This window comes from Muscardinus avellanarius (assembly GCF_963383645.1).
Source record: "Muscardinus avellanarius genome assembly, chromosome: 3".
Classification (NCBI taxonomy): domain Eukaryota; kingdom Metazoa; phylum Chordata; class Mammalia; order Rodentia; family Gliridae; genus Muscardinus; species Muscardinus avellanarius.
The window spans coordinates 139,985,714-140,013,040 of NC_137788.1; the positions used below are offsets into that span (position 1 = coordinate 139,985,714).

General features: G+C 42.9%; 1 protein-coding gene across 2 annotated transcripts in view; it reads right to left on the minus strand.

Annotated features, from left to right (window-relative positions):
• Positions 1-967: 967 nt before the first annotated feature.
• SIN3A (SIN3 transcription regulator family member A) overlaps positions 968-27,327 on the minus strand; it is a gene marked incomplete at both ends in the record, with an annotated part of 60,306 nt that continues 33,946 nt past the window's right edge. Inside the window, 9 exons of one of the 2 annotated variants that reach the window (XM_080691257.1) lie at positions 968-1,198; positions 5,519-5,726; positions 8,700-8,794; positions 10,380-10,472; positions 12,384-12,557; positions 17,269-17,438; positions 20,217-20,790; positions 23,219-23,402; positions 26,049-26,287. In XM_080691257.1, coding sequence (XP_080547383.1) covers positions 968-1,198; positions 5,519-5,726; positions 8,700-8,794; positions 10,380-10,472; positions 12,384-12,557; positions 17,269-17,438; positions 20,217-20,790; positions 23,219-23,402; positions 26,049-26,287 — 1,968 coding nt within the window. Of the gene's footprint in view, positions 1,199-5,518; positions 5,727-8,699; positions 8,795-10,370; positions 10,473-12,383; positions 12,558-17,268; positions 17,439-20,216; positions 20,791-23,218; positions 23,403-26,048; positions 26,288-27,327 lie in introns of both variants that reach the window. The other variant, XM_080691256.1, reaches the window with a different exon arrangement.

Consider the following 27,327-nt stretch of genomic DNA (forward strand, 5'->3'; position numbering starts at 1 on the left):
AAAAAAAAAAAGAAAAAGTTGAGGGTGAAGGGGGAAGACAAGTTTTACACAAAAGTACTACAATGGTAACTCCCTTTGGTAAAAAGTGTAATAAATGTCTTGTACATCTGTTCATAGGTACTAAATCTGAAGCCACATAGTACTATGGTACACAAGAAGCTAGAGCAGTTATGCTAGCACATCAAAGCATATTTCTTTTAATAAAAAATTGACAGTATGTACATTATTTACAAAAAAAAAAAAACAAAATTGTGTGTGTGTGTGTGTGTGTGTGTGTGTGTGTGTGTGTGCTGGTGGATGGCACTAGGGTAGACTAGTAAAGAAGCAAGTACAAAACAGTTCCACGGGAGCCAAAAAGGACGACTCATTTAAACTTGCTGAGGTTGAGAACCAGAAGAGAGAAAGGTGGGCAGCAAGGGACTGGTGAGGAATCAAATTCACCAGATGATCAACCCCAAAGCCCAACTGCAGGTTCCAAATAAAACCTAATGGGTGATCTTAGATGTGCTTGAGTGACCAGGAAAAAAAAAATTAAATCCAGCCTTTCTTCCTTTTTGGAGGGAGGGGACGGGAGCAGTGGTCGTCAGTTACAATCCATCTGATCGTTTCGCCCTTCCCCAGTCTGTTTTGTAAATGCACTTTCATCCAAGGGGTGAATAGCATCCGTTTTCCTCAGGGTCAGGAGACTCCAGTCTTAGCTCTGCTGGTGTGTGCAAGCAAGCTGCATGTCTCTGTGCTTGCGTGGACTTCCTTCCTTTCCAAGGCAAGCTAAGAACCAAAGCTCCCCTGGGAGAGTGCCAGTTCCAGCTTTGTAAGGTATCCGCATTCCTCGTGTGGTTCCCACTTGGTGCTAGGCTGTGCTGGTGGCCACGTCCCAGCGAGGCTCGGTGAGGCTTGAAAGGCATTATCCTTGCTTCTTCAGTGTATGTGCACACACACCCTCGCGTTCTCTGCTCTGGCTTTGCAGTTAAGGGGCTTTGAACACTGTGCCGTATTTGACACGATACTTGTTAATGCTCACAAAGTGCAGGGTCTCTGTGTCACAGGTGGTAGTGCAGGGCACCAGGCCCTCCAGCCCCTCACCCATGAGCCACTTGCTGGTCTCCGCTGCCATTTCACGGGGCACATGCTCCTTGGTCCATTTATCTACCCAGGCCTGGAACCTCTGATGTAGGCGCTTGCTCACACGCTCATGAGACTACAAAACAGAAAAGAAGGGGGGCAGAAATGAAGTACAACAACAAAACTCCTTCAAATAGACAGCTCAATTTTGCCTAAAATATCAGAGAAAAGATGTGGGCCCAACTCTAATATATTACTGGTTAAAAAAAATGGCAACAGGGATTCTCTGTCTAAAAAGAACTGGCCGGGCATATACTTATAATCCCAGTACTTGGGAGCTGAGACAGGAGGATCATAGGTCCACAGCCAGCCTCAGCTACTTAGTGAGGACCTCCACAACTTAGGCCCTGTTTCAAAATGAAGAATAAAAAATAAGGTTGAGAGTAGAGCTTGGAGGTATATAAAATGCCCCTGGGTTCAATCTCCAGTACCACAAAAAATAAATAGCCCTTAAAGAGATGCCAATACAGCTGGGTGTTGCAATGCATGCCTATAATCCCAATACTTGGGAGACTGAGACAGAGGATCACAGGTTCAAGGACAGCCTTAGCATCTTATCTTAAAATAAAATAGGGTTGGGGTACTATAGCTCAAAGGTATCATGACCCTGGGGTTCTACCCTCAGTACAGCCCTACACACCAACCCCCCACCCCCAATAAAAAGCCAACACAGGATGCAGGCAGATCAAGTACAGTACTACTCAATTTTAGTATGCATTAGAATCACCTGAGGATTTTTTTTCCCCAGTACTGGGATGGAATCCAGGGGCATTCTACCTCCGAGGTACACCCTCAGCCCTATTTTTGATTCTTTATTTTGAAACATGGGCTCACTGAGTTACTGAGTCGCAAAGGGCCTCACTAAGTAGCTGAGGCAGTCCTCAAACCACATCCTCCTATTTCAGCCTCCCAAAAGCTGGAATTACAAGGGTGCACCTCCATGCCTGGTTGGATTTTTTTTTTTTTTTTTGGTGGTACTGGGGTTCCTGGAAGTCCTTCTACCTCCGGGCTACACTCCCAGACCTATTTTTACATTTTTTTTTATTTGGAAACAGGGTCTCCTAAGCCAGCGCGCGCTGGCTTCAAACCTGTGCGATCCTATCTCTGCCTCCCAAGTGCAGGGATTACAAGCATGTGCCACCACGGGCCTCCTGGCTGGAATTTAAAATATGTATTTAAGGCTGGGCGTGGTGGCGCATGCTTGTAATCCCCCCCCCCCACGCACTTGCACTTGGGAGGCGGAGACAGGAGGAAGCGCAGGTTCCCTGTTTCTAAATAAAAAAGTATAAAATAGGTCTGGGAGTTTAGCCCGGAGGTAGAAGGGCTTCCAGGAACCCCAGTACCACCACCACAAAAAAAAGCATATACTTGGTTTCAGATTTGCTTTGTTCTCCACGATGATGATATTTGAACCCAAAATCTCGCAGATGCTAGTTTCCTTAGCTCTATCACTGATCTACATTCTATGGCCACACATCTCCTTTTTAAACCAGATTGATTCTAATGTACCACAAGTGAGAAGTGAGAAGCCATGAGCTGCAGCTGCTAGGTCATTTCTATCAGCATGGAGATCCATTTCGAAGTCAGACAATGCCAAGCAAAAGAGCTTAAACCTCCTCTCCCTTCACCATCATTAACCCAACCTGGCCAGCAGATCTTTAGAGGAAGTTATGTTCTTACTTATGTACTTGTACGTAATTACTGGTGCCATCTGTAAAGAGGAGCAAGGAGTACAAAAATGATACTGCTGTTGCCCAGCTCCCTAAAGTACTTGAATCAGAGACCTACCGGAACACAATCGCTACTCTACTCAATGCCATGAGAAATATGTTCAAACTGCTCACTCAGCATCTCTACTTTCAATATTTTATAGTCCTTTCAAATTTAACCAGTTGAAAACAGAGTGCTTCTTCTGACGCCCGAACCTAGTAATTCCATTAAACACAAACCCCAAGAGCTGGCACACACTTGTGTAATCTCAGCATTTGGGAGGCTGAGACAGGAGGATCGTGGTTCATGGACAGCCTCAGATTCTTAGTGAGAACCTTTGCAACTTAGTGAGATCCTGTTTTAAAATAAAGAATAAAAAATAGGGCTGGGGGTGTAGCTTGGAGGCAGAATGCCTGTGGGTTCCATGCCCAGTACCGGAAAAAACAAAAAAGCAGAAAAACAAAAACCCAGAACCAACCAGGCATCACCTCTGAGGAATTCTCACTACCTACCTCCATGTTTGATTTAGCTTTGTATCCTGTTAATTGTATCTCCAAATTTTTACCTACATCTTTTTTTTTTTTTTTTTTTTTTGGTGGTACTGGGGTTCCTAAAATCCCTTCTACCTCTGGGTTACACTCCCAGACCTATTTTTTTTATATACTTTTTGATTTGGAAACAGGGTCTCTTAAGCCAGCGCGGCTGGCTTCGAACCTGCGCAATCCTCCTGTCTCCACCTCCCAAGCGCGGGGATTACAAGCCTGCGCCACCACGCCCGGCTCAAATTTTATCTACATATAATTTTCACGATTCCACTGCTATCCTAGTAATCTAGGTGGCCATCACATCTCATTTGGACAAAGAAAGACTCCGTCCCCTTTCCTCACACTGGAGACCAAACCCAGGAGAGCTCCATCACTGAACTATATCCCTAGACCTATTTTTGAGATACGATCTGGCTAAATTGTTCTGGTTGCCTTCAAACTTGCAATCCTCTGCCTCAGCCTTCCCAGTTACAGTGACTGCAGGCACACAGCACTGTACATCTCTGCCCTTCCAACCTCATACCCACACCCACCCTCATTACCATCACAGCAATCAAGCCATGTTTATTAAAAAAAAAAAATTCCTGATGCAAACTCAGACAAAAGCCAAATCTGACACAAAAGTAACATGGCCTTTCCCTGCCCCCCCAATTACATATTTCCCACTTTTTCCGTAGCTTTACACTTAAACATCTGCCATTTTCTTCAAAGAGAAAACAACTCCCCCTCAACTCTTCACCACACTGGCTCCATTTTTGTTCATGCCTTAAGTATCACCTCCTTAAGAGAAGCTTCCACCACCAACAGCAAGGTCTGCATGCCAGTTATCCTTGATACCTTTCCCTAGTTTGTTTCCCTGGTAGCACAAAGCTCAGTATCTCATTTGCTCTACTTCAGGATTGTATCCCCAGGGCCAACTACAACACTCAGTACAAAACTGCATCAGGAAAGTTTCACAATTGGGATAAGACATAAAAGCAGGAAGGACTTGTACAAATAAAACATCAGATATCACTTGAAATGTAAATATTCGAAATAGCTTTACAAGCTTTTACCTATTCTTACGGGTTAAAATGTATACCCCAAAATTCTTTTTTTTTTTTTTTTTGTGGTACTGGGATGGAACCTAGGGGCATTCTACCTCCAAACTACACCCCCAGCCCTAATTTTTTTTTTATTATTTTGAAATAGGGTCTGAGTTGCCAAGGGCATAAGTAGCTGAGGCTGTCCACAATCACCACGATCCCCCTGTCTCAGCCTCCCAAATGCTGGAATTACAAGTATGCACCAAACCCGGTTTACCCCAAAATTCTTATGTTTAAATCTTAACCTCCAGTACCTTAGAATGTGACCTTATTTGGACACAGGTATGTCAAAAGGGAGATACACCTATAAAGACCCAGGATTATCCAAGATTACCAGCAAAGAACCAGAAGCTATTCTCCTTATCAGATCTCAGAAGGAAATAACCCCGCTAACACACTAGCCTTGGACTACCAAGCCTCCCAAACATGAAGGCAATAAATTTCTCTTCTATAAAATATGTAGCTAGAGCTGAGCGTGGTGGCGTATACTTGTAATCCCCACGCATGGGAGACAGAGACAGGAGGAATGCACAGGTTCGAAGTCAGCCTCAGCTACTTAGGCTCTCAGCAACTTAGTGAGACGCTGTTTCCAAATAAAATATAAAAATAGGTCTGGGAGTATAGCCCGGAGGTAGAAAGCCCCTGGGTTCCACCCCCAATACCACCAAAAAAAAAAAAAAAAAAAAGTAGCTAATGGTAGTTACAAAATCCTTATCAAAGAAATATGCCAACAATTCTTAGTTCCAAGAACAGGTTTTTATTCTTAGTTTTTTTTGGTGGCAAACCAAGAGGTATTCTACATCTGAACTATACCCTCAGCCCTATTTTTATATTTTATTTTGAAAAGGGTCTCACTAAGTTACAGAGGGCCTCAATAAATTGCTGAGTCTGGCCACAAAACTGCAATCCTGTCTCAGCCTCCCAAGTACTGAATTATAGGTGTGTGCCACCATGCCTGGCTCCAAGAACAGAATTTTAAAAAGAGAAATAATCATAACACTCTGGGCCTGGCTAGAAAGGAAGACACGGAGAGAAGTCCCAGTTATTAGTTCTCACCTGATGAGCCCGGAGCAAGGCAGTCCTGCGATACATATAGTCCTCTGACTTGATCACATATACCATCTTATAGGAATTAAGCTTGAATCTACATTCCAGCTTATCCAAGCTATCCACATTCTCCATGGTCTTCTTGCTATTTCCTTCTTTTCCTTCCTTTTCCTGCTGTTCCCGACCACGCTGACACTTCCGGATCCGCCGCAGATTCCTACAAAGCAGAAAAGCCACACAGGATGAGAGTTCATCCAGATGAAGATTCCCATGACTCCTTCCAAATGAGTTTCCCTTACTATATGCTGTTAGAGTACTTCTTCCAATTTCAGTTGGTTACGTATATTAAAAAATCAGCCAGGTGTGGTGGTGCATACTTGTAACCCCAGCATTTGGGAGACTGAGACTGGAGGATCGTGGAAAGCCCCAGCTACTTAGTGAGCCCCTCTACAACTTAGTGAAACCCTGTTTCAAAATAAAGAATAAAATTACAGCTGGGAATGTAGCTAGGAGGGAGAATGCCCTTGGATTCCATCCCTACACCCGCAAAAAAGAAAAAAAAAAAAAAAAAAAAAAGAGTAGGCAGGTGTGGTGGCGCACGTTTGCAATCCCTGTGCTTGGGAGGCTGAGACAGGAGGATTGCACAGGTTTGAAGCCGGCTCTCAGCAATTTAATGAGACCCTGTTCCCAAATAAAGTATAGCCCGGAGGTAGAAAAGACCCTGGGTTCCAACCCCAGTACACCAAAAAAATCAATGGTTTCATTGTAAAAATATACATATAAACAACAAAAATACAGAGTAGCCAGGAATGGTGGCCCACACTTGTAATCCCAGTACTTGGAAGGCTAAGAGAGGAGGATCCTAGGTTCACAGCCAGCCTCTGAAATTTAGCGAGAGCCTGTTTCACAATAAACAATAGAGGCGAGAGAAGCCAGGCATGGTGGCACACGCTTGTAATCCCAGCATTCAGGAGGCAGAGACAGGAGGATCACAGTTTGTGGACAGCCTCAGTTACTTAGTGAGACCCTGTTTCAAAAAATAAGAAGACTGAGCTGAGCGTGGTGGCGCATGCTTGTAATCCCTGAGCTTGGGAGGCGGAGACTAGAGGATTGGGCAGGTTCAAAGCCAGCTGTGCTGGCTCGAGAGACCCTGTTTCCAAATAAAAAAGTATAAAACAGGTCTGGGGAGTTTAGCCCAGAGGTAGAAGCGCTTCCAGGAACCCCAGTACCACCCCCCACACACACACACACACACGCACACTGAAAAATAGGGTGGGGGTGGGGGTGGCTTGGAGGTAGAATGCCCCTGGGTTCTAACCCCAGTACCACACACATGCACGTGCGTGCACACACAGACAGACACACACACACTGAATATTGTCGTGCACACCTGTAATCCAGTACTTAGGAGGCTGAGGCAGGAATCACAAGTTCAAGGACACCCGAGACAACTTAATAATGAGACCCTCAGCAACCTAGAAAGACTCTGTTTCAAAACAAAAAATACGACAGGGCTGGGGGTGTAGCTCAAAGGCAGAAATATCCCTGGGTTTAATCTCTAGTACCATAAAATTACTTGTTTATAAAATGACAAAGCGTGGGGCACACTTGTAATCCCCGCGCTTGGGAGGCTGAGACAGGAGGATCGCACAGGTTCGAGGCCAGCCTCAGCTACTTAGTGAGGCTCTCAGAAACTTAGTGAGACCCTGTTTCCAAATAAAGTATAAACTAGGTCTGGGAGTGTAGCCTGGAGGTAGAAAAGCCCCTGGGTTCCACAGAATAAAAAGACAAAGTAAACTGATTATAGGTCAAACAGCAAATATATAATATAGTCAGTTAGCAAATGGAGTCATAGGGTTATGCATCACTTTCCATGTAACATCTTGGTTCCCCCCAAACATAAAAGATTATTTTGAACTAGATCTATTAACTGTCTCAATTCATATTTCCATCTGAAATTAATATTTGAGGAGCATCTGTTATTAGTTCATACAGCAGCTGCAGAAAACAGTCGTTAACACAGCAGCTCTACTGCCATCCTTTAAAGACCCATTCAGAAGTTTCTGGAGTGTTAAAGTCTAGATTTAAGCAGACTTTTCAGTGTTCCCAAAGTCAAGAAAAGGGCTCATTTTACCTATTCTTTATACAAATGATATGATTTATACCAAAAACCACTTTTCTTCCAAGTCTGGAATTTTTGGTACATGCTTAGAGGGTGCCTATATGAGTAGCACTTGGGGAAGGGGGACCCACTGACACCATGTATCTAAATGGGCTTCCCTGGTAGATAGTATTACACACACACACGCGCGTGCACACACTTTTTTTTGGCAACACTGGGGATGGAATCCAGGGGCAATCTACCTTCGAGCTATACCCCCAACCCTATTTTTTATTCTGTATTTTGAAGCAGGGTCTCACCGAGATACAGAGGGCCTCACTAAGTAGCTGAGGCTGTCCCTGAAACCACACTCCTCCTGTCTCAGCCTCCCAAATATTGGGCACGGTGAGCCACCACGCCCACCTCATTTCACACATATTGACTCCACTGGGAAAGGACTTCTGGAAGATGTTGCTTCCTTCTCAACTCTGTCACAGGCATCTTTTCTTTTGGCTGATTTTACTTTTTTTTTTTTTTTTCTGTAATAAATTCTATTTAGCCGGGCGTTGTGGTGCACGCTTGTAATCCCCGTGCTTGGGAGGCAGAGACAGGAGGATCGCGCAGGTTCGAAGCCAGCCGCACACACGTGCTGGCTTAGGAGACCCTGTTTCCAAATAAAAATGTAAAAATAGGTCTGGGAGTGTAGCCCGGAGGTAGAAGGGCTTCCAGGAACCCCAGTACCACCAAAAAAAAAAAAAAAAAAAAAAATTCTATTTATAAGTATACATGACTGTGTGCTGAGTCCTGTGAGTCTACCTAGTGAATCCTCAAACCTTGGAGACCCCCAACATTCCCATCCAATGCAGGAAAAAATTACTGCTGCTTCTCAAAAACCTCTAACCTTCCCTAATACTTTGAAGCATGCTCCAGGTAAGCATAGGTAGGAAGAGTCACATAAACCTCAAGTTTAGCATTCTCAACAGACAGAACAAATGAAAAAAGGTGAAAACTAAGAATCTGAAAGTCACTCTTTATGCCTCAATTGTACATAAATAACATACACTGCCAAAGGTAACTTGGTGCACTGACCTTGGGAGAAATACTGGCTTCTGTGCCAGATGTTCACGAAGCTCAGGGGAGGTTGTATCAGAATTCATGTATCGCTCCACATAGTCTGACCAGCGCTAGGATGAGAAACACAAAACGGAAGCTGGACTGTAAAAGCTGAGTACCATTCCCATCAGGTGTTCAAAATATGTACATTTTAATGTAAGAACAAATCCTTTTCCTAGTGATGTGTTTGTTACTAGGTACTACCATACAGATTAAAAAATTCTGAAGTGTGTGCCCAGCAGCATATACCTGTAATACAAGCTACTCAAGAGGTGGAAGCAGGAGGATGGTAACTATGTTTGAGGGCAGCCTGGGAAACTTAGCCAAACCTTGTCTCAAAATAATAGAAACATACAAAGGGCTGGGGATCTAGCTAGTAGTAAAACACTTGTCCATCATGTGTAAGACCCTGGGATCAACTCCCAATGCCACCAAAAATAAAAGTCGCCAGGCATGGTGGCACATGCTTGTAATCCCAGCACTCGGGAGCTGAGACCAGAGGATCGTGGTTTGCGAACAGCCTCAGCTACTTAGTGAGGCTCTTTGCAACTCAGTGAGACCCTGTTTCAAAATAAAGAATAAAAAATAGAGCTGGAGTATAGCTTGGAGGTAGAATGCCCCTGGGTTCCATCCCCGGTACCACAAAAGTAAATAAATAAATTAATAAAATAAAAGTCTGCTAGTCAGCAGCAAGATGGCAAGTTTTTCAGAGATGCTTAAGTTATCAGTAGTCATAAATGGGCAAACGTTGGCTCACTGTCAAGTTTTATTTCCATATAAAGGGTTTTGTTAGGAAACAATGTATAGGGACAAATATCTGAAAATTAGTATTCACACATTAAAATTGGCATTTCCAGTGCCTCTTTATTTAAAGAAGAAAGGAATAAGGATGAAGAAAAAAGGAGGAGGGCAGGTGTGGTGGCACACGCTTGTAATATCAGCATTTGGGAGGCAGAGACTGGAAGATCACGGTTTGTGACCAGCCTCAGCTACTTAGCGAGGCCCTTCGCAACTCAGTGAGACCCTGTTTCAAAAAATAAAGACTGAAGAAAAAAATAGGGCTAAGGGTATAGCTCGGAGGGTTGATGTCCCTGGGTTCCATCCCCAGTACCACCAAAAAAAAAAAAAAAAGAGGAAAGAAGTAAGATTTGGTAACCAAAGCACACAAGTGAATATTCCCACCCAACGAGTTTCCCCATATATTTACCAACATCCTCAATGCGGCCTGTGCCTCAAAATTACATGACCTGCCCTGCCAGACAGGATAATCCCATTATTATGTGAGTTGGGAATTCTTGGCCTCATTGAGCCCAATAAAAAGTAAACATGACATGGAGTCAAGATGACACCACCAAAACTGGCACATCATTTGTTGTCTTTATAATTTAAGAAAAAGAGGAAAATTGTCAGCCATGAAATCTTAGGGGAGATGGTTTTATTGAGGGCAAGATGAGACTGCCATCAACCAACCCTAAACATCTATAACCAGGCAGCCTTTCTCTTTAGTTCAAGACATGGTTGGAATGACCTACACATTCAGAGTTCTGACTCTTAAAACAGGCCTAGAAACCTTGACTCTCTAGAAGACAAGGCTACTAGTCACTCAGGGCGTGCCAGCTCAGCTTGGCACGAGACCTATAATATACTTGCCCATACCTCTGCTTCCACAGGGTCATCTGAGTTCTCCTCTTCTGTGTCCAAAAGCTCAATGGTTAGCTGAACCTGGCCTTGGCTCTGAATGAACATAAGCTGCAAATAAGAAGCCAGAGTATGAACAAACAAAAATCTCCAAGCTACAACCTATTTTCTCAAGCTGTGGAAGATGGGAAGCAATAAAAAAGACCCATAAAAGCCTGAGGCCAGTGATCAAAAACCTCAAAGTCCAACCTTGCTACCAGAAAAACAAAATAGGTACTTTTAGAAATAGGGACCGAATGCAGGGGCACTGTATCTCTAGGCTACACTACTGGCCCTTTTTAAGGGGAAAAAAAAATATTTTTTTTTTTTGGGTGGTCCTGGGGATGGAACCCAGGGGCATTCTACCTCCAACCTAAACTCCCAGCACTATTTTTTATTGTTTGTTTATTTACTTTTTTTTGAAGGTCTGGGGATGGAAACCAGGGGCATTCTACCTCCGAGCTACACCCTCTGCCCTATTTTTTTTTTTTTTATTTTGAAACAAGGTCTCACTAAGTTGTGAAGGGCCTCACTAAGTAGCTGAGGCTATCTGCGAACCACAATTTTATGGTCTCAGCCTCCTGAATGCTGGGATTTTAAGTGTGCGCCACCACACCAGACTTATTTTATATTCTTTATTTTGAAACAGGTCTCTTACTGAGTTGCAGAGGGCCTCACTAAGTAGCTGAAGGGGTCCTCGAACCTGTGATCCTCCTGTCTCAGCCTCCAGAATGCTAGGATTGGCAAGTGTGCCCGACCATGCCCAGCATGATGTGTATTTGAAGTTCTGAAAGTTTCATACTTTTTTTAAATTTGGAAACAGGGTTTTTTAAGCCAGCGTGCTGGCTTCCAACCTGTGTGATCCTCCTGCCTCCGCCTCCCAAGTGCAGGGATTACAAGCGTGCGCCACCACGCCCGGCGTGAAGTTCTGAAAGTTTTAAGTTCTGCTAACTTTATGTGGTTTTAATTTAGAAAATCCATATTTAAAAGCAAAACATTAATAAAAGCAAACAGATGTGAGGTTTTATATAAAACAATGATCAATGGTGATTGGCACATGAATCTCCTCTTTCAGTACCCCAAGATTCCCCATGCTTTGTCCCTAAGTGTTGCTGCAGACAATGAACAAAATCACTCAGAGCTAGATGCTGTGGCTCATACATGTAAGAATCCCAGTACTCTGGAGAATGACACAAGGGGATCATGGGTCCAAGGTAGCCTCAGCCACAGAGTCTCAGCAACCTAGCGAGACCCTGTTTCAAAGAAAAAGTTTTTATAAAGGGCAGGGGGTGTAACTCAGAGGTAGAATGTCCCTGAATTCAATCCCCACCACTATTTTTAAAGTTGGGTGTGGTGACACTTACTTGTAATCCCAGCATTTGGGAGGCTGAGATAGGATCGCGGTTTGAGGACAGCCTCAGCTACTATTTAGTGAGGCCCTTTGCAATTCAGTGAGACCTTGTTTCAAAATAAAGAGTAAAAAATAGGGCTGGGGGTATAGCTCAAAAGTAGAATACCCTCAGGTTCCATCTCCAGTACCAAAGGAAAAAAGATTAAAAAAAGAAAAGAAAAAACCCAGAAAGCCTAAAATACAAAACAATAAAAATATATAACTAATTTGTGTGTCTGTGTGGTACTGGAAAAAAGGAACCCAAGGGCATTCTACCTCTGAGCTACACTTCCCACAGCCCTATTTTTTTTTTGGAACACAGTCTCACTAAGTTGCTGAGGCTGACTGCGAACCTGTGATTCTCCTGTCTCAGCTTTCCAAGTACTGGGATTACAGGCACAGGAACAATGCCCAGCCCCAATTTTTTAAAAACATAAGAAAGCATTCACAGTAGCTGTCTAGAGAAGACGGCCACTCTCCTTCCCATGTTCTTTTATTTCCTTGGCTGGGAATCGGGAACTTTGAAGAACTCCTGATCAGCCAGTTTTGACTCGGCAGTCCTAGTACCTTCACTGCCACACGCGCAACCTCACCTTGAAGCAATTCTCATCTGACATGAGCTGCTCTGCCTTCCGCTGATATGCTGACTCAAGGAGGCTCCTGGACGCCTGCGTGCTGAGTTGGCCTCCAGTGGCCCCATTGCTGTTTTCTGCCAGGTAAAGGTCAGTCACCTGCACACAGATCTCGTCACTGACAATGTGCTGCAGCTGCAATCAAGCAAAGTCATCAGCGAACCAATAAAACATTTCTCCCTGTTATCTGGTACCTCGACTCAAGAAGCAGGGGTTTCAGTTGGTAAATTGAGAAAATTAACCACAAAAAGCACTGTTATCTTTTTCTTGGAGAGTAACCAAGTCAAAGTCTTCAACCCTCCTATCAGTGGTTCATGAGTAAAACTTTCATATTTATTTAAAAGTAAAACCAATCCCAGTGTGGTGGTAAGCCTGTAATCCCAGTACCTGGGAGGCTTGAGACAGAAGAATAGCAGGCTTGCTGACAGCCTCAGCAACTCAAGTGAGACCGTTTCAAAATAAAATAAGGCTGAGGTTTTGCTTAGAGGTATAAATGTCCCTGGGTTCAATCCTCAGTGCCAAAACAAAAAACTGTAATACGTAAATTGCACATGTTAATTCTTGTGTGTGTTTGTTTTCTAGGGAATCAAATTCAGGGCCTTGCTCAACCTTCTCATTCATTCATTTTTCAATTCAGTCTGATTATAATTCACAACTTCAACAATCCTATTATACTAATATTTAGAAGTTTGCACTTTTCAGAATTATTTTCTGAGGTCATAAGCAGTTTCTAGTGTATGTGTGATGCTGGAGAATGAACCCAGGGTTTCATGCATGGCAGGCATGCATTCTACCTCTGAGCTACCTTCTCTGCCTCTTTCTTTCTTTAGTTCTTCCTTCCTTTTTTTTTTTTTTTTTTTTTTGTGGTACTGGGGGTGGAACCCAGAGGCTTTCTACCTCCGGGCTATACTCCCAGACCTATTTTTGGAAACAGGGTCTCACTAAGTTACGGAGAACCTCACTAAGTAGCTGAGGCTGGCTTCGAAACTGTTTGATCCTCCTGTCTCGGCCTCCCAAGCGCTGGGATTACAAGTGTGCACCACCACGCCCGGCTTCTGCTATTCCTATTTTGAAACAAGAATTCCACTCAAACAAAAATTTATCCCTCAAAATATCAGAGAATATAAAAAAGAGATAAGTAAAATGTTAATTTTAATGTCAATTCATCTACTTTATCTGTTTTTGGTGTGTGTGTGTGTGTGTGTGTGTGTGTGTGTGTGTGTGTGTGTACTACAGATTAAACCCGGGGCAGTCTACCTCCTGCTCTGTTTTAATTTATTATTATTATTTTTTTATTTATTTATTTTTTTGGTGGTACTGAGGTTCCTGGAAGCCCTTCTACCTCCGGGCTACTCTCCCAGACCTATTTTTACATTTTTATTTGGAAACAGGGTCTCCTTAGCCAGCGCGCGAGGCTGGCTTCGAACCTGCGCGATCCTCCTGTCTCTGCCTCCCAAGCGCGGGGATTACAAGCGTGCACCACCACGCCCGGCTTATTATTATTATTATTATTATTATTATTATTATTAATTTTTGGGATTGTGTGTCACCAAGGATTGAACCCAGGTGCTATCTACCTCCAGCTACACATACCCCAGCTCATTTACTTTTATTTTGAAACAGGATCTTGCTGGATTGATGAGAGTCTTGCTACTTGCTGAGGCTGTCCTTGAACCTGCAATCCTCCTGTCTCAGCCTCCCAAGTATTAAGATTACAAGTGTGGGCCACCATGCCCAGCTTGCTTTAAATACACACAAACGCGCACACGCACACACACACACACTTTTTTTTTTTTTTTTTAATTAAGTGGTACCAGGGATGGAACCCAGGGGTATTCTACCTCTGAGCTATAACCCTAGACCTATTTTGTTCTCTGAGCTAAACCCCCAGCCCTATTTTTTTATTATTTATTTATTTGGTGGTACTGGGGGTGGAACCCAGGGGCTTTTCTACCTCTGGGCTATACTCCCAGACCTACCTTATACTTTATTTGGAAATAGGGTCTCACTAAGTTGCTGAGAGCCTCACTCAATAGCTGAGGCTGGCTTCGAACCTGTGCGATCCTCCTGTCTCAGTCTCCCAAGTGCGGGGATTACAAGCGTGCGCCACCACGCCCAGCTTTATTCTTTATTTTAAAACAGGGTCTCACTGAGTTGCAAAGGGCCTCACTAAGTAGCTGAGGTTGTCTCCAAACCTCAATCCTGTCTCAGCCTCCCAAGTACAGGGATTATATATATGCCTGTGCCACCACGCCCAGCTTAAAATAATGCTTATTATGATTTGAAAACATATTAAGAAGCTTAAAAATAAACAGGGTGAAAAAGTATGTTCATGGTGTCTACCTACCACACAGATAATTGTGATTTATTATTTCCTTGTTGAAATAGACTATAGCACTGACTCCCTACCCACACCCTCTTTTACAGACACCTGGTCTCTCCTCAAATCTTCGGAAAGGGTTAACACTACAAATCCAGAGACAATTAGGAACCTCTACCTTTTTTCAATCTTCAAGGCTGGTCAGATTCTCTCTCCTGGTAATTTTTATGGTACTAGGGCTCTTCCACTACAGGGCCACATCCCCATACCTATTTTATTTTAGGAAACGGCCTCACTGAGTTGCTGAGGCTGGCTGTGAACCTGTAATCCTCCTGTCTCAGCCTCCCAAGTACTGGGATTACAAGTGTGTATCTTCATGCCCACCTCTCCTCGAAATTCCAAATGCCACATGGAGAGTATTCGGTATATTTTTTACAGAGAAGCATCTGCATGAAAGGCTGTGTAACATGGGGTGAGAGGTGCTGTCCTGGCAAGACAGTCTCTGAGAACTAGAGAAGCCTGGAGTACAAGCTGAATGTCCATCTGCGGAGACTACATATATCCAGGATGAAGAGATGCAGAAGAGAAGAAAACCTGTGAGGCCGATCTTCATGTGGTGTGGCCATATTCTGAGTTTTGTACTTAGATGTCTATGAGACTGCATACTTTCACTTACAAATGATTCCTCTCAAGCTAGCCTGGAAAGGGTAAGAAAAGTGTATGGCTTGACCTTGTACACACGTTCTACCTTCAGGTAGCAATGAGCTCTGGGGAAACACCGAGAAAGGGAGATGCCTCAAACTGAAGAGTTGAGATGAGAGGCATGAACTCCTGTCTTAAACACTCACTGATCTGGGGTGTTCAGAGGAAACCTGTTTCTATAAAGAAAGGATTGAGACAGTACGTGTTACTGACTCAAAATCATAACCAGATGCTTCTAGTAAATGGGCCAATTGTACCTATGTTTCAAAAACTAACTTCAGTCTTATAAAAAGTTTTATTGGCTTTCTTTTAAAGTTGTGCTGGTTGGTGTGATTCCTAGATGTAGCAACAACATGCTTATACAAGAAAAAAACAGCTCAGAGTAACTAGTTATTTTATATAAATTTAGGGGATAACACAGATTTGTCTCTCAAAAATTATGAGCATAGCTTACCATATCCATATAAAGATTTTAGTTAATCACCATTATAAGTGGGTGACTAAAATCAACTTTTAGGAATAAGCTACCTGCCTGACAACCTTCTCTAAGATCCAAGATTCAGTTGTGTGAAGCTCTCTTCTCCAATCTCTGATACTGTGTGGGAAGGGTACAAAGGCATGCATCTTTCAAAAACCAAGGCAAAAACATGGGTAATTTTGCAAAGGATTCCGTATTTCATTCTAGGAGGAAACTGAGGAATAGGCCTTTTCCTTCTATTGTAGCACTGGATGCTCTGGGATTAGAATTCGCTAATTACAAGAGTTGTGTGCCCACTGATTCGGACCCTAGGGGAGAGCAGAATTAAAGGCCAAGGTGTAGAAAATCTATCGCTACAAGCATCACTGTTGTAAAGAACCACATCTAGCTGGGCAATGTGCTGCACGCCTATAGTCCCAGTACTGGGAGGCTGAGACAGAAGGATTAAAGGTTTGAGGAAAGTCTTAAGTAGTGAGACTCTCAGCAACCTAGTGAGACCCTGTTTAAAAATAATAAAACAGGGTTGTGGTGTAGCTTGGAGGGAGAATGCCCCTGGGTTCAATTCCCAGTGACCCCCCCCCCAAAAAAAAAGAACCACATATTTACAAGTTTCATAATCAAAACCAACCATAATCCTAACTTAGAGAGAAACCTGGATGAGGAAGGTGGGCAGAATACTGTTATTTTACATGAAACACTCCATGTAAAAAGAACTTACAATACCATATGAAGCAAGTACACAGATTTTTGGGGTGGTGGTGGAGCTAGGGATTGAACTCAGGGGCAGTCTACCTCTGAGCTACAACCCCAGTCCTATTTTATTTTTATTTTGGAACAGGGTCTTACTAGGTTGATGAGAGTCTCACTACTTGCTAAGGTTGTCCTTGAACCTGCGATCCTCTTGTCTCAGTTTCCAAGTACTGGGATTACAAGCATGTGCCACCATGCCTGGCTAAGTACACAGAATTATTATTAACATCAATAGAAGAATTACACACTGAGCTCAAACCTCAAAGACAAGAGATGAGCCAGTAAGGGTAGGAAGCTGGTGTCAGGACCTGGTACTCTCTATGGCCAGCAAGAAAGTCTGAGAAGGGCTTATAGTACTGCAAGGTCACACTGGGAACAATAAAGGAAGCAAATCTGTGGCTAAAATAACCAGACTTTGTTAACATGAGAAATTACACTTTTAACCTTACCATTCCCATTTCAAAACCACATGTTTACAAACACTGTTAGGTGAGCAAACTGCATTTCCTTTCCCCCATAGAAATCCTGTCTCTTCTCTTGGCCTAGCCTACCTTTAGGTAAAGACGTCTTCACTCACCTTCCCCGGCCACCCTCACCTGTCTGACGATGCTCTGGATCAGTTTGTCCATAGTGAAGGCGATGTAGGCATGAATGGTGAACATCTCTCTCAGTGAATCTTCATACTGTGATGAGTCTATGTTGCCATCGAGCAGACTCCGCACCATATCCAAGAAAGCTGGGTAATAATCTTCTACATCAACATCCACTGTGGGAGAAACGGAATAGTAAGGTTTTGGCCTGCTAAGAAAATATCAAGGGGAGAGGGCAGGGCAAACCCCACAGCTGGACTAAATAGTATCTGAAAGGACAAACACTAGATAATCAAAACTTATCTACAGATATCACTGCAAACAGATGAAATGTAATGGGACTGAAATTGTTGGTGCTAGCTAATCAGAGGAGAGTAACTGCAACTTCAACAGCAGCTTCTAATGTCCTGACTGACCAGGCCCTCAAGATTCTTTACAGAACTGCTGGGCTCTGCACGACAGGAGAAGGAAACATTCCACGGAAGAAGATCCTTCAAAGGTGCCAGCTCTCAGGCCTACACAGGAGCATTCCCCACAGGGGTCATCTGATCAAAATGCTCTTTCTTCTTTAGATTTTTATTTGTTCATTTCCCTCAAACCTGTTCCCCCAAAACTACTCCAATGAAGCACAAAGTGCAGACAAGAAGGCCAACACAGCCATACACTAGCACTGCGAACCCTTCTGAGAATAGGAGCCCAAATTAAATACTCTATGAATAATGAAGTCATCTGCATCTGTCCAAGTCCTTTTGTTTAAAATGGATCTGCAACACTGCACTTCACACACTGCACTAAATGATCTGTACTTGCTGCATATGAACCACGTCAACTACTAGCTAGAATGAATGTTATCATAGTTCAAGAGACATCTGGTAACTGGCAGAGGGCACAAGGACAGGAAAATCTTCAGCTAACTAGAGTAAGACCTAGTATGCGCGGTTCAAGGCCTAATCTTTAATGTTGGAAGACAAGGCAATGGCACAAGGAGGCTACCGGGCCTTGCTTGTATGTTCTCTCTCTTTTTAATAAATAGGCTTTTGTACCTCTTTTTGGGAGGATTTTGTATGACTGGGGATTGAACCCATAGGCATTCTACCTCTGACCTACACCTCTGGCCCTTTTTATTTTGAAACAAGATTTTACTAAGTTGCTGAGGCTGGCCTCAAACCTGCCATATTCCTGTTTCATCTTCCCTGGAACTAGGATTATAGGAATGTGTCACGGTGCCTGGCTTATTATTTGTGGTAGTGGTAATCAAACCCAAGTGCATTCTATTCTATCTCCAAATTATACCCCAGCCCCATTTTATTGCTGATTTTGAAACGGGGTCTCACTAACTTGCGGAGGCTGGCCTTGAATCTGTGATTCTTTATCTCAGCCTCCCAAGTACTAGGATCACAGGTGTGCACCACCAGGTGGACCACATGTCTACTATGTGCCATGCAGACCATTTACAACAGAACAACTCAATTATGTCCCTTTTTAAAAATGCACAGGTGTTCACTAAAGAAATTCACCAAGATGTATAATTCTGATTTGTATATTTCTCTGTGTACATGTTTCCTTTCAATAAAAAGTCGACTAAAATGGAAAAAAAAATACTCTTCAATGACTAATCAATTACCCATTTATAGCAACCCCCCCCCCCCAAGTACTGGGGGATGGAACACAGGGGCATTCTACCTCCGAGCTACACTCCCAGCCATTTTTTTTTTTTTTTTTTTTGTGGTTCTGGGGATGGAACCCAGTGGCATTCTACCTCCAAGCTACAACCCCTGCCCTATTTTTAATTCTTTATTTTGAAACCAGGTCTCACTGAGTTGCAGAGAGCCTCACTAAGTAGCTGAGGCTGTCCGCGAAACGTGATCCTCTGGTCTCAGCCTCCGGAATGCTAGGATTACAAGCGTATACCACCACACCTGGCTTCCAGCCCTGTTTTTCAGTCTTTTATTTTTTTGAAACAGGGTCTCACTGAGTTGGCAAAGGGCCTCGCTAAGTAGCTGAGGCTGTCCGAGAACGGCAATCCTGTCTCTGAGTCCCAAATGCTGGGATTAAAATTGTGCGCCACCACACCTAGCCTTATAGCAATTTTTTTTAGGGAAAAAGATAAAAGTTTTTAGAATTCCCGGTGTGATTAGCTCTTCAACACACAGAAAAATAGGGCTATACATAGAATCTGTATGATAGTAAGACCTTTTAAAATAGAACTCAGTCCTCAGGCTTGATATTCCTGAAGAGCCCAGAGAAGTCCTCATAAAAAAAACTTTTGGCTCAAGTACCTAATTTATGAACTGAACTGTTATCTAGAAGCAAGCAGCACAGAAATATTTAAAGCACTGGTGGCTTCCTTAGTTCTCCTTTATTGTCCTTTCCCCAAATTCTCTCAAACTCAAATTCCAATTCTGCTATGCCTCATACCATCTCATGAGTTCATCTTTTCAGAAACTATTATCATTTCTTTTCAGAAACTATTGCGTATTAGGAATAAGCCATGAATTCTACTAAAGAGAAATCTACTGACACACATCTGAGAAAATTCCTATGTGTCTTAGGCATGAATAATCAGAAATTTATGTTCTGACATTGAGTGAAATCAACTGTGATATTTTAGTTTCTCTCTGTTCTGCCATCTGGGCAATGGATGGCATTTGATTTCCTATCCCCAGTGTGTCCATGAGACCAATCACTGACTATTTATGATCTAAGCAGAGTGCAGAGCACAGAGCACTACGGGTATTTCCCAATTCCCTTAGTAACCCAACGAAGTAACAGCCCCTCCACTTTACAAATGGGTTCATTGGGTTTAAGTATGGTCACACAACCAGTAAATTGCAGACAGGGTTAGAACTCAAATTCACATTTAAGGCCTAAAGCCTGTGATCTGTGCACAAGAGAAAACAATCTGGAGTCTAATAAGGCCCTGACGTCCCCACCCCACCAGTATAAACACTCACTAGGTTCTTTGAGACGTAACTGGATGGCAGGGCTATCACTTTTTTCTCTCTTTATGCCTAGCACCTCACGTTCCCACTCTCTTTCTCGATTTTCTTCCTCAATTTGCCGTTCAGCTTGGGAACAAATCCTCAGCAGCCTTAAGCAGAGAATCTGGTGCAGTCGCATAAAAATATACCAGTTGTTATTGACATAGAAGAGGTTGTACACTTCATCCATCCCTCTTAACTTTTGACCTGTTGTGTTACTAAACAGTAGTTTGGATTTAGGGGGACTGCCCCCAACACCATTGTGCTTCTTGGCTGCCCCTGTGGCTTCATCTACATCCATCTCCTCTTCTTCTTCTTCTTCTACATCCGAGAGATCACCTCTCTGGGCAAAGAGAAGATCTGGAATGAAATGATGCATGATTTGCTTGATTTTATACTTGTCCTCCTTCTGAATGCCTGTTTGTCTCTTCACATGATGGATAATCAGAGCAGCAGCATCTTCCAGTATCTGTTTATCTTCATAGGCAAGCGAGAGGTGTGGGCCCACAGGTACACCAGCATTCTCTTCTGTAGCCTGCTCTTGCCTCTGATGAGAGAGACACAAAATTATTGTGTCACATGTCTATAACAACAATGAACCTGCAAGGCTACACCAGCAGTACAATTTTTTTGAAGGTCTGAGGATGAAACCCAGTGGCATTTGACCTCTGAGCTACACCCCCTGCCCTATTTTTTATTCCCTATTTTAAAACAGGGTCTCACTAAGTTGCAGAGGGCCTCACTAAGTAGCTGAGGCTGTCCTTGAACTGCGACTCTCTGGTCTCAGCCTCCCGAATGCAGGGATTACAGGCCTGTGCCACCACGCCTTTTTTTTTTTTTTTTTTTTTTTTTTTTTTTTTTTTTGCTGTACTGGAGATTGAACCCAGGGGCATTCTAACTAGAGTTATATCCCCAACCCTACTTTTTCTTCTTTATTTTGAAACATGATCTAAGTTGTGGAGGGCCTTACTAAGTAGCTGAGGCTAGCTACAAACCTGTGATCCTCCTGTCTCAGCCTCTCAAGTACTGGGATTACAAGCATGCACTACCAAGTTCAGCTAGCAGTACATTATTATTAATCATAACCTATCTAACCCAAAACTTAATGACTGACCTGAAGCTGGCACGTGCTTGCAATCCTAGTACTTGGGAGGTTAAGACAGAAGGATCGCAGGTTCATGGCCAGCCTCAGTTACCTAGTGAGGCACTCTACAACTTAGACCCTGTTTCAAAATAAAGAGTCAAAAAAAAAAAAAAAAGGGCTAGGGGTGTAGCTCAGAGGTATAACGCCCTTGGGTTCAATCCCTAGTACCTCACACACAGACACACAAAAAAAGACTGACCTGAACAATAATTTTTGTGCCTCTTCCAGAAGCAAATAGTTAATACAAACGATGTTTTTATTTTTTGTTTTATTGTTTTTCAAAAAATTTGAAATAGGGTCTCACTCAGTTGTTGAAAGCCTTGCTAAGTTGCTGAGGCTGGCCTTGAACATGCAATCTGTCTCAGCCTCCAAGTACTGGGATTACAGGTATATGCCACCATACCCAGTGGAAGATCTGATTTAATGTAAAAAACAAACCAACAAACCAAAAAAAAAAAAAAAAAAAAAACAAGTACCTTCTAGACTTTTGATGACTTACTGGAACAATATCACAGAATTAGTTCTATTTCTTAAACTTCTCCCTGGGCGTGGTAACTCACGCTTGTAATCCGAGCGCTTGAGAGGCTGAGACAGGAGGATCACAAAAGTTCAAAACAGCCTCAGCAACTTTAGTGAGACCCTGATTCCAAATAAAATATAAAATAGGTCTGGGAGTATAGCTCGGAAGTAGAAAAGCCCCTGGATTTAAATGCAGATGGATAAAGTTCATGCAAAAACTATTATTTACCATTATTACTTTTTTTATTTAGAAACACACCACTTCTAGAAATTTCCAATTGCCCTGCATTTATGTTTTTATCCATCTCCTAAGACTGTGAAATCAGAAAGCAGAATTTCTTTTTTTGTGTGTGTTACTGGGGATGGAACCCAGGAGCATTCTACCTCCGAGCTATACCCCATCCCTATTTTTTCTTTTTAATTCTTTATTTTGTAATCCAAGTACTTGGGAGGCAGAGACAGGAGGATTGCAGGTTTGCAGCCAGCCTCAGGTACTTAGTAAGGCATCTGCCATTTAGTGAGACAGTTTTAAAATTAAAAAAAAAAAAAAAAAAAAAGTGCTGGGGTGTAGCATGGAGGTAGAATACCCCTGGGTTCAACCCCCAGTACTACAATAAATAAATAAATAAAATCTTATTAATCTTTGCATCTTAGCTTCTAGTACTATTTACATTTCTGGCTAAGTGTGCTGAGGAGTGAGCAAGGATTACAAAGAGTTTGGGGATCAACGGGAGATTGTTTTGTGGTGAGGTGAGGTGGTCTCTATGAATATAAGGCTCAATGAACACTCAGAGAATATTGTTTGAGAGAAACAGATGGTGGGACAAGTTGGAGGGGGAGGAATGAACTGTGAACAGGATGTTAATTCATAACTTAGGAAACTAGAGAAATGGGGTAGGTGTAAGGTAAGGCTTAGGTTTAAAATGGTGGGAGTAGGAATAGAAAAGGCTATGAAAGCCAGGGGTGGTGGCGCACCCCTTATTCCCCGCACTTGGGAGGCTGAGACAGAAGGATTGCGGGGGTTCAAAGCCAGCATCAGCTACTTAGTGAGCTCTCAGCACCTTAAGTGAGACCCTGTTTCCAAATGCAAATGTAAAATATGTCTGGGAGTATAGCCCAGGGGTAGAAAGCCCCTGGGTTCCATCCCCAGTAACCCCCCCACACACACAAAGGCTATGACAAGATAGTTATGAAGCAAGAATCAGCGGATCTTAGAGGGTCTCACTTTCCTCTACAAAGATAATTTCCAGGAAACAAAGTTATACCGAATGCAAAGAATGAAGTGCTCTCAGATGTGGAACCCCCAGCTTACCTCATCATAAATGCTCTCAATTTCGTTGAGTAAACTCTTAGACCTCAGGACCTTGGTGTCATTCTGTTTGAAGTTAATGCCCTGATGGTCCAGAGACTTCAAGTAGTACTTCTCATTTTGCTCTCGCCACACCTTGTTAAAGCCCCTCTGAGCTTCCCGCCACTCTTCCTCTTTCATCTTCAACCTGGTAGGGGATGGAGGGAAGGTGAACAGAAAAAGCATGTGAGAATTCAGAGGTTTACAGTAAGACACGCCAGGCTGAGCCGGGCGTGGTGGTGCACACTTGTAATCCCAGCACTTGGGAGGATCGCATAGGTTTGAAGCCAGCCTCAGCTACTTAGTGAGGCTCTCAGAAACTAGTGAAACCCTGTTTCCAAATAAAATATAAAATAGGTCTGGGAGTATAGCTCAGAAGTAGAAAAGCCCCTGGGTTTCATCCCTAGGAAAACACACGCACACACACACACGCACGCACGCATGCACGCACGATATGCCAGGCTTATTTTATTTAAAAAGTCAAGACATCGCTGGGTGTGGTGGCGCACGCTTGTAATCCCCGCGCTTGGGAGGCAGAGACAGGAGGATCGCGCAGGTTCGAAGCCAGCCGCACGTGCACTGGCTTAGGAGACCCTGTTTCCAAATAAAAATGTAAAAATAGGTCTGGGAGTGTAGCCCGGAGGTAGAAGGGCTTCCAGGAACCCCAGTACCACCAAAAAAAAAAAAAAAAAAAAAGTCAAGACATGCAAGGGCAGTTGAGATTATTGGTACTTGAGATAAACTATCATACTGGTTTTGAACTGTTATTATAGTAGAAAAGTGCTAACTCAGAACTTACTTTGAGGAAAGTAATTTGTCCCAAGGTCAGAAATCTCACTTAGAAGTCAATCCTAAGAGAGCACTTCGGGGACTGGGGTACAGCTTGGCGGCAGACACCTGCCTAACCCACACAAAGTCTAGGGTTCAGTCCTTGGCAGCAAAATAAAAATTTTTTGTGGTACATAAATGGCACCCAGGAGCTTTCTACCTCTGAGCTACACCTCCAGCCCTATTTTTCATTCTTTATTTGGAAACAGGGGCTCACTGAGTTGCAAAGAGCCTCAATAAGTAGCTGAGGCTGCCTGCGAACCCGGATCCTCCTGTCTCAGCCTCCCAAATGCTGGGATTACAAGCATGCACCACCACACCCACCTCCAAAAAAATTTTAAAAAGCACTCAGCCAGGTATGGTGGTATATGCCTTTGTAATCCCAGTATACTTAAAAGGCTAAGGCAGGAGGATCAAAGGTTCAAGGACAACTTCAGCAATCTAAAAAGACCCTGTTTCAAAAATGAAAAGAGTTGGGGTGTAGCTTAGAGGTAGAATGCCTTGGGTTCAATCCCCACCACCATACATACACATACAAAAACTGTTTATCTGCTGTATCTTTGAGAATGTTTACTATGCTAACAAAAATGCAAAGTCCAAGGACAAAGAACTTGCACAAAAATGTCTGCAAAGTTCTGATCAGAACTTATCTAATGCTCCAGAATAGAAAATAAAACTAAAAACAACACTAAAAGTAAACAATAACTTACATAAAAGGCCAGAAGTTAAATACTACTGGCAAGAATATCCATCAGTCTGTGCTAGCTCTGGAGCAGACCACCAAGGGAGAAAAGGGAGCTGAGCATTTGTGAACTGTGCAGCAAACAAGAATTAATTCTCACCAGGTAAAACTGCCAAAGGAACCCAACTCTTGGCAAAAAATTCACAGTACAGACAAGATTGTCATAAACTTAGGATACTGAGGCACAGCCCAATTTCTTACTTCCTGCATGATTCTTAGACTTGGATGGAACCAATCGCCCCTTTATTACGAAGCCTGATAAGAAAGCTTATTAGCTGAACGTCAGACATTCTTGGTAAAAATGGCAGACAGACTTTCTTTTAATAAGAAATATGTATCAGATTTTACAAAGACAATTAGTGATTTTACTTATTAAAATTAAACCGGGCATGGTGGCACATGCCTGTAATTCCAGTATTGGGAGGCTGAGCCGATAGGATTGCAGGTTCACAGCCAGTCTCAGCAACTTAACAAGGCCCTCCACAAACTTAGTGAGAGCCTGTTTTAAAATAAAAGGATAAAAATTAAAATAAGATGCTAATGACAATACTGAGTTGCAGGAACATGAGTGATTTGTTTTTTTGTTCTTATATTTTAAAAATACCCCCTCAGCTGGGCGTGATGGTGCACGCTTGTAATCCCAGTATTCAGGAGGCTGAGGTAGGAGGAGTGCGGTTCGTGGACAGCCTCAGCTACTTAGTGAGGCCCTCTGCAACTCAGTAAGACCCTGTTTCAAAATAAAGAATAAAAAATAGGTAAGGGGGTATAGCTCAGAGCTCGGAGATCAAATGCCCCTGGGTTCCATCCCCAGACCGGCTAAAAAAGAAAAAAGAAAAAAATACGTCCTCAAGGCAGGCAAGAAGCATGCCTGTAGCCCTAGAGGAGGCTGAGGCATGAGGATCACTTGAGCCCAGAAGTTTAAGGCAGCCTGGGCAACATAGTAAGGCCCCATTTGTTCAAAATAATTAATAAAAAATATGTAAAGTCCTTCAAGCAAACACACAAAACATTCCATTATTAATTTTTAAGGTTTCTTCTCTAATGTTGGTTACACAAAAGCCCCAGAAGTTCCACATCCTACTTTGTACCTGGATTTTCAAACACCAGAGCTGGGGAGAATTGGGTCTCATGGGACAACCAGGTTGAAAACGAGAGACTTATTTAATGAGAAACTTAATCTATCATGAAGCACACTGAACATAAAGGGCACTTTTGCTTGGATACCTTTTAAGGACAATTGGAACAGCAATAGAGGGATTCTTCCTCAGCCCATCGATGATATCAGCTGCTTTATCAGCATATATCCTCTGGAGTGCTTTTCTATGGATGACTTCTGACGTGCCCCCAAGGGTGTTATCCAAACGAAATTTGGCTTGTTCCTCAGCAGATAAGCGGGAAAGCTTTTTTTGTATTGCTTCCAGAACCCGGATTGTTGCCAGGTTGGTTTCTAAAACTACATCAAGCTAAAGAGAAAGACAAAGAAGGGTATTCAGGATCCAAACTAGAATAGAGCAGTGGTTGGGAGAAAAAAGTAGGGAGTCAAACTCTCTGTATTTGAATACTGGATCTACCGTATTAGCCATGTAATATTTTCACTATTGGTAAAATATGGAATAACAGCACCTGCTACTCTTATAAGGTTGTTTTCTGGATTAAATTATTTGATTCACATTAACTGTTTAGCACAATGCCTATAACACATAAACACCCAATAAAGATGAACTAGTAGCTGTCATTCCTATCACTGCCACTGCTAACTTTGGATGAGAAGAACCTAACAGAAAGCTAATTATGAATACTTTGCCCTGAACTTTCTCATGTTACTAAGACTTGTTACAAGCAGTAATAAAACAACTCCAAAGACCACTCCCCTCAATCAGTTGTGAGAGCTAAGTTTTCTGGGTATAACTTGAACATTTAAATATGCTCAAAATATTAAGTATTCAGTGGCCTTGATGGTCTACACACAGCAATAAAGCTCAGTGACTATCCTTTCTTAAGGAGCTCAATGTTGTGCCTGTGGATAAAGATTTAAATTTTTCTTACTTTTTGGTGCTGGGTATTGAACCCAGGGGCAATCTACCTCTGAATTATACCACCAGGTCTTATCCCCCCCCCCCCCGTGGTACTGGGGGTGGAACCCAGAGGCTTTCTACCTCCGGGCTATACTCCCAGACCTATTTTATATTTTATTTGGAAACAGGGTCTCACTAAGTTGCTGAGAGCCTCACTAAGTAGCTGACGTTGGCTTCTAACCTGTGCAATCCTCCTGTCTCAGCCTCCCAAGCGCGGAGATTACAAGCATGCATGCGCCACCACGCCCGGCCACCAGGTCTTATGTTAAAAAATAATTTCACTAAGTTGCTGAAGCTGGTCTTGAACCTGTGATCCTCTTGTCTCAGCCTCACAAATACTGAGAATAGGCCTATGCCGCCACACCTGGATACCATTTAAATTCTTACTGAACCCGGGCATGGTGGTGCACGTTTGTAATCCCAGCACT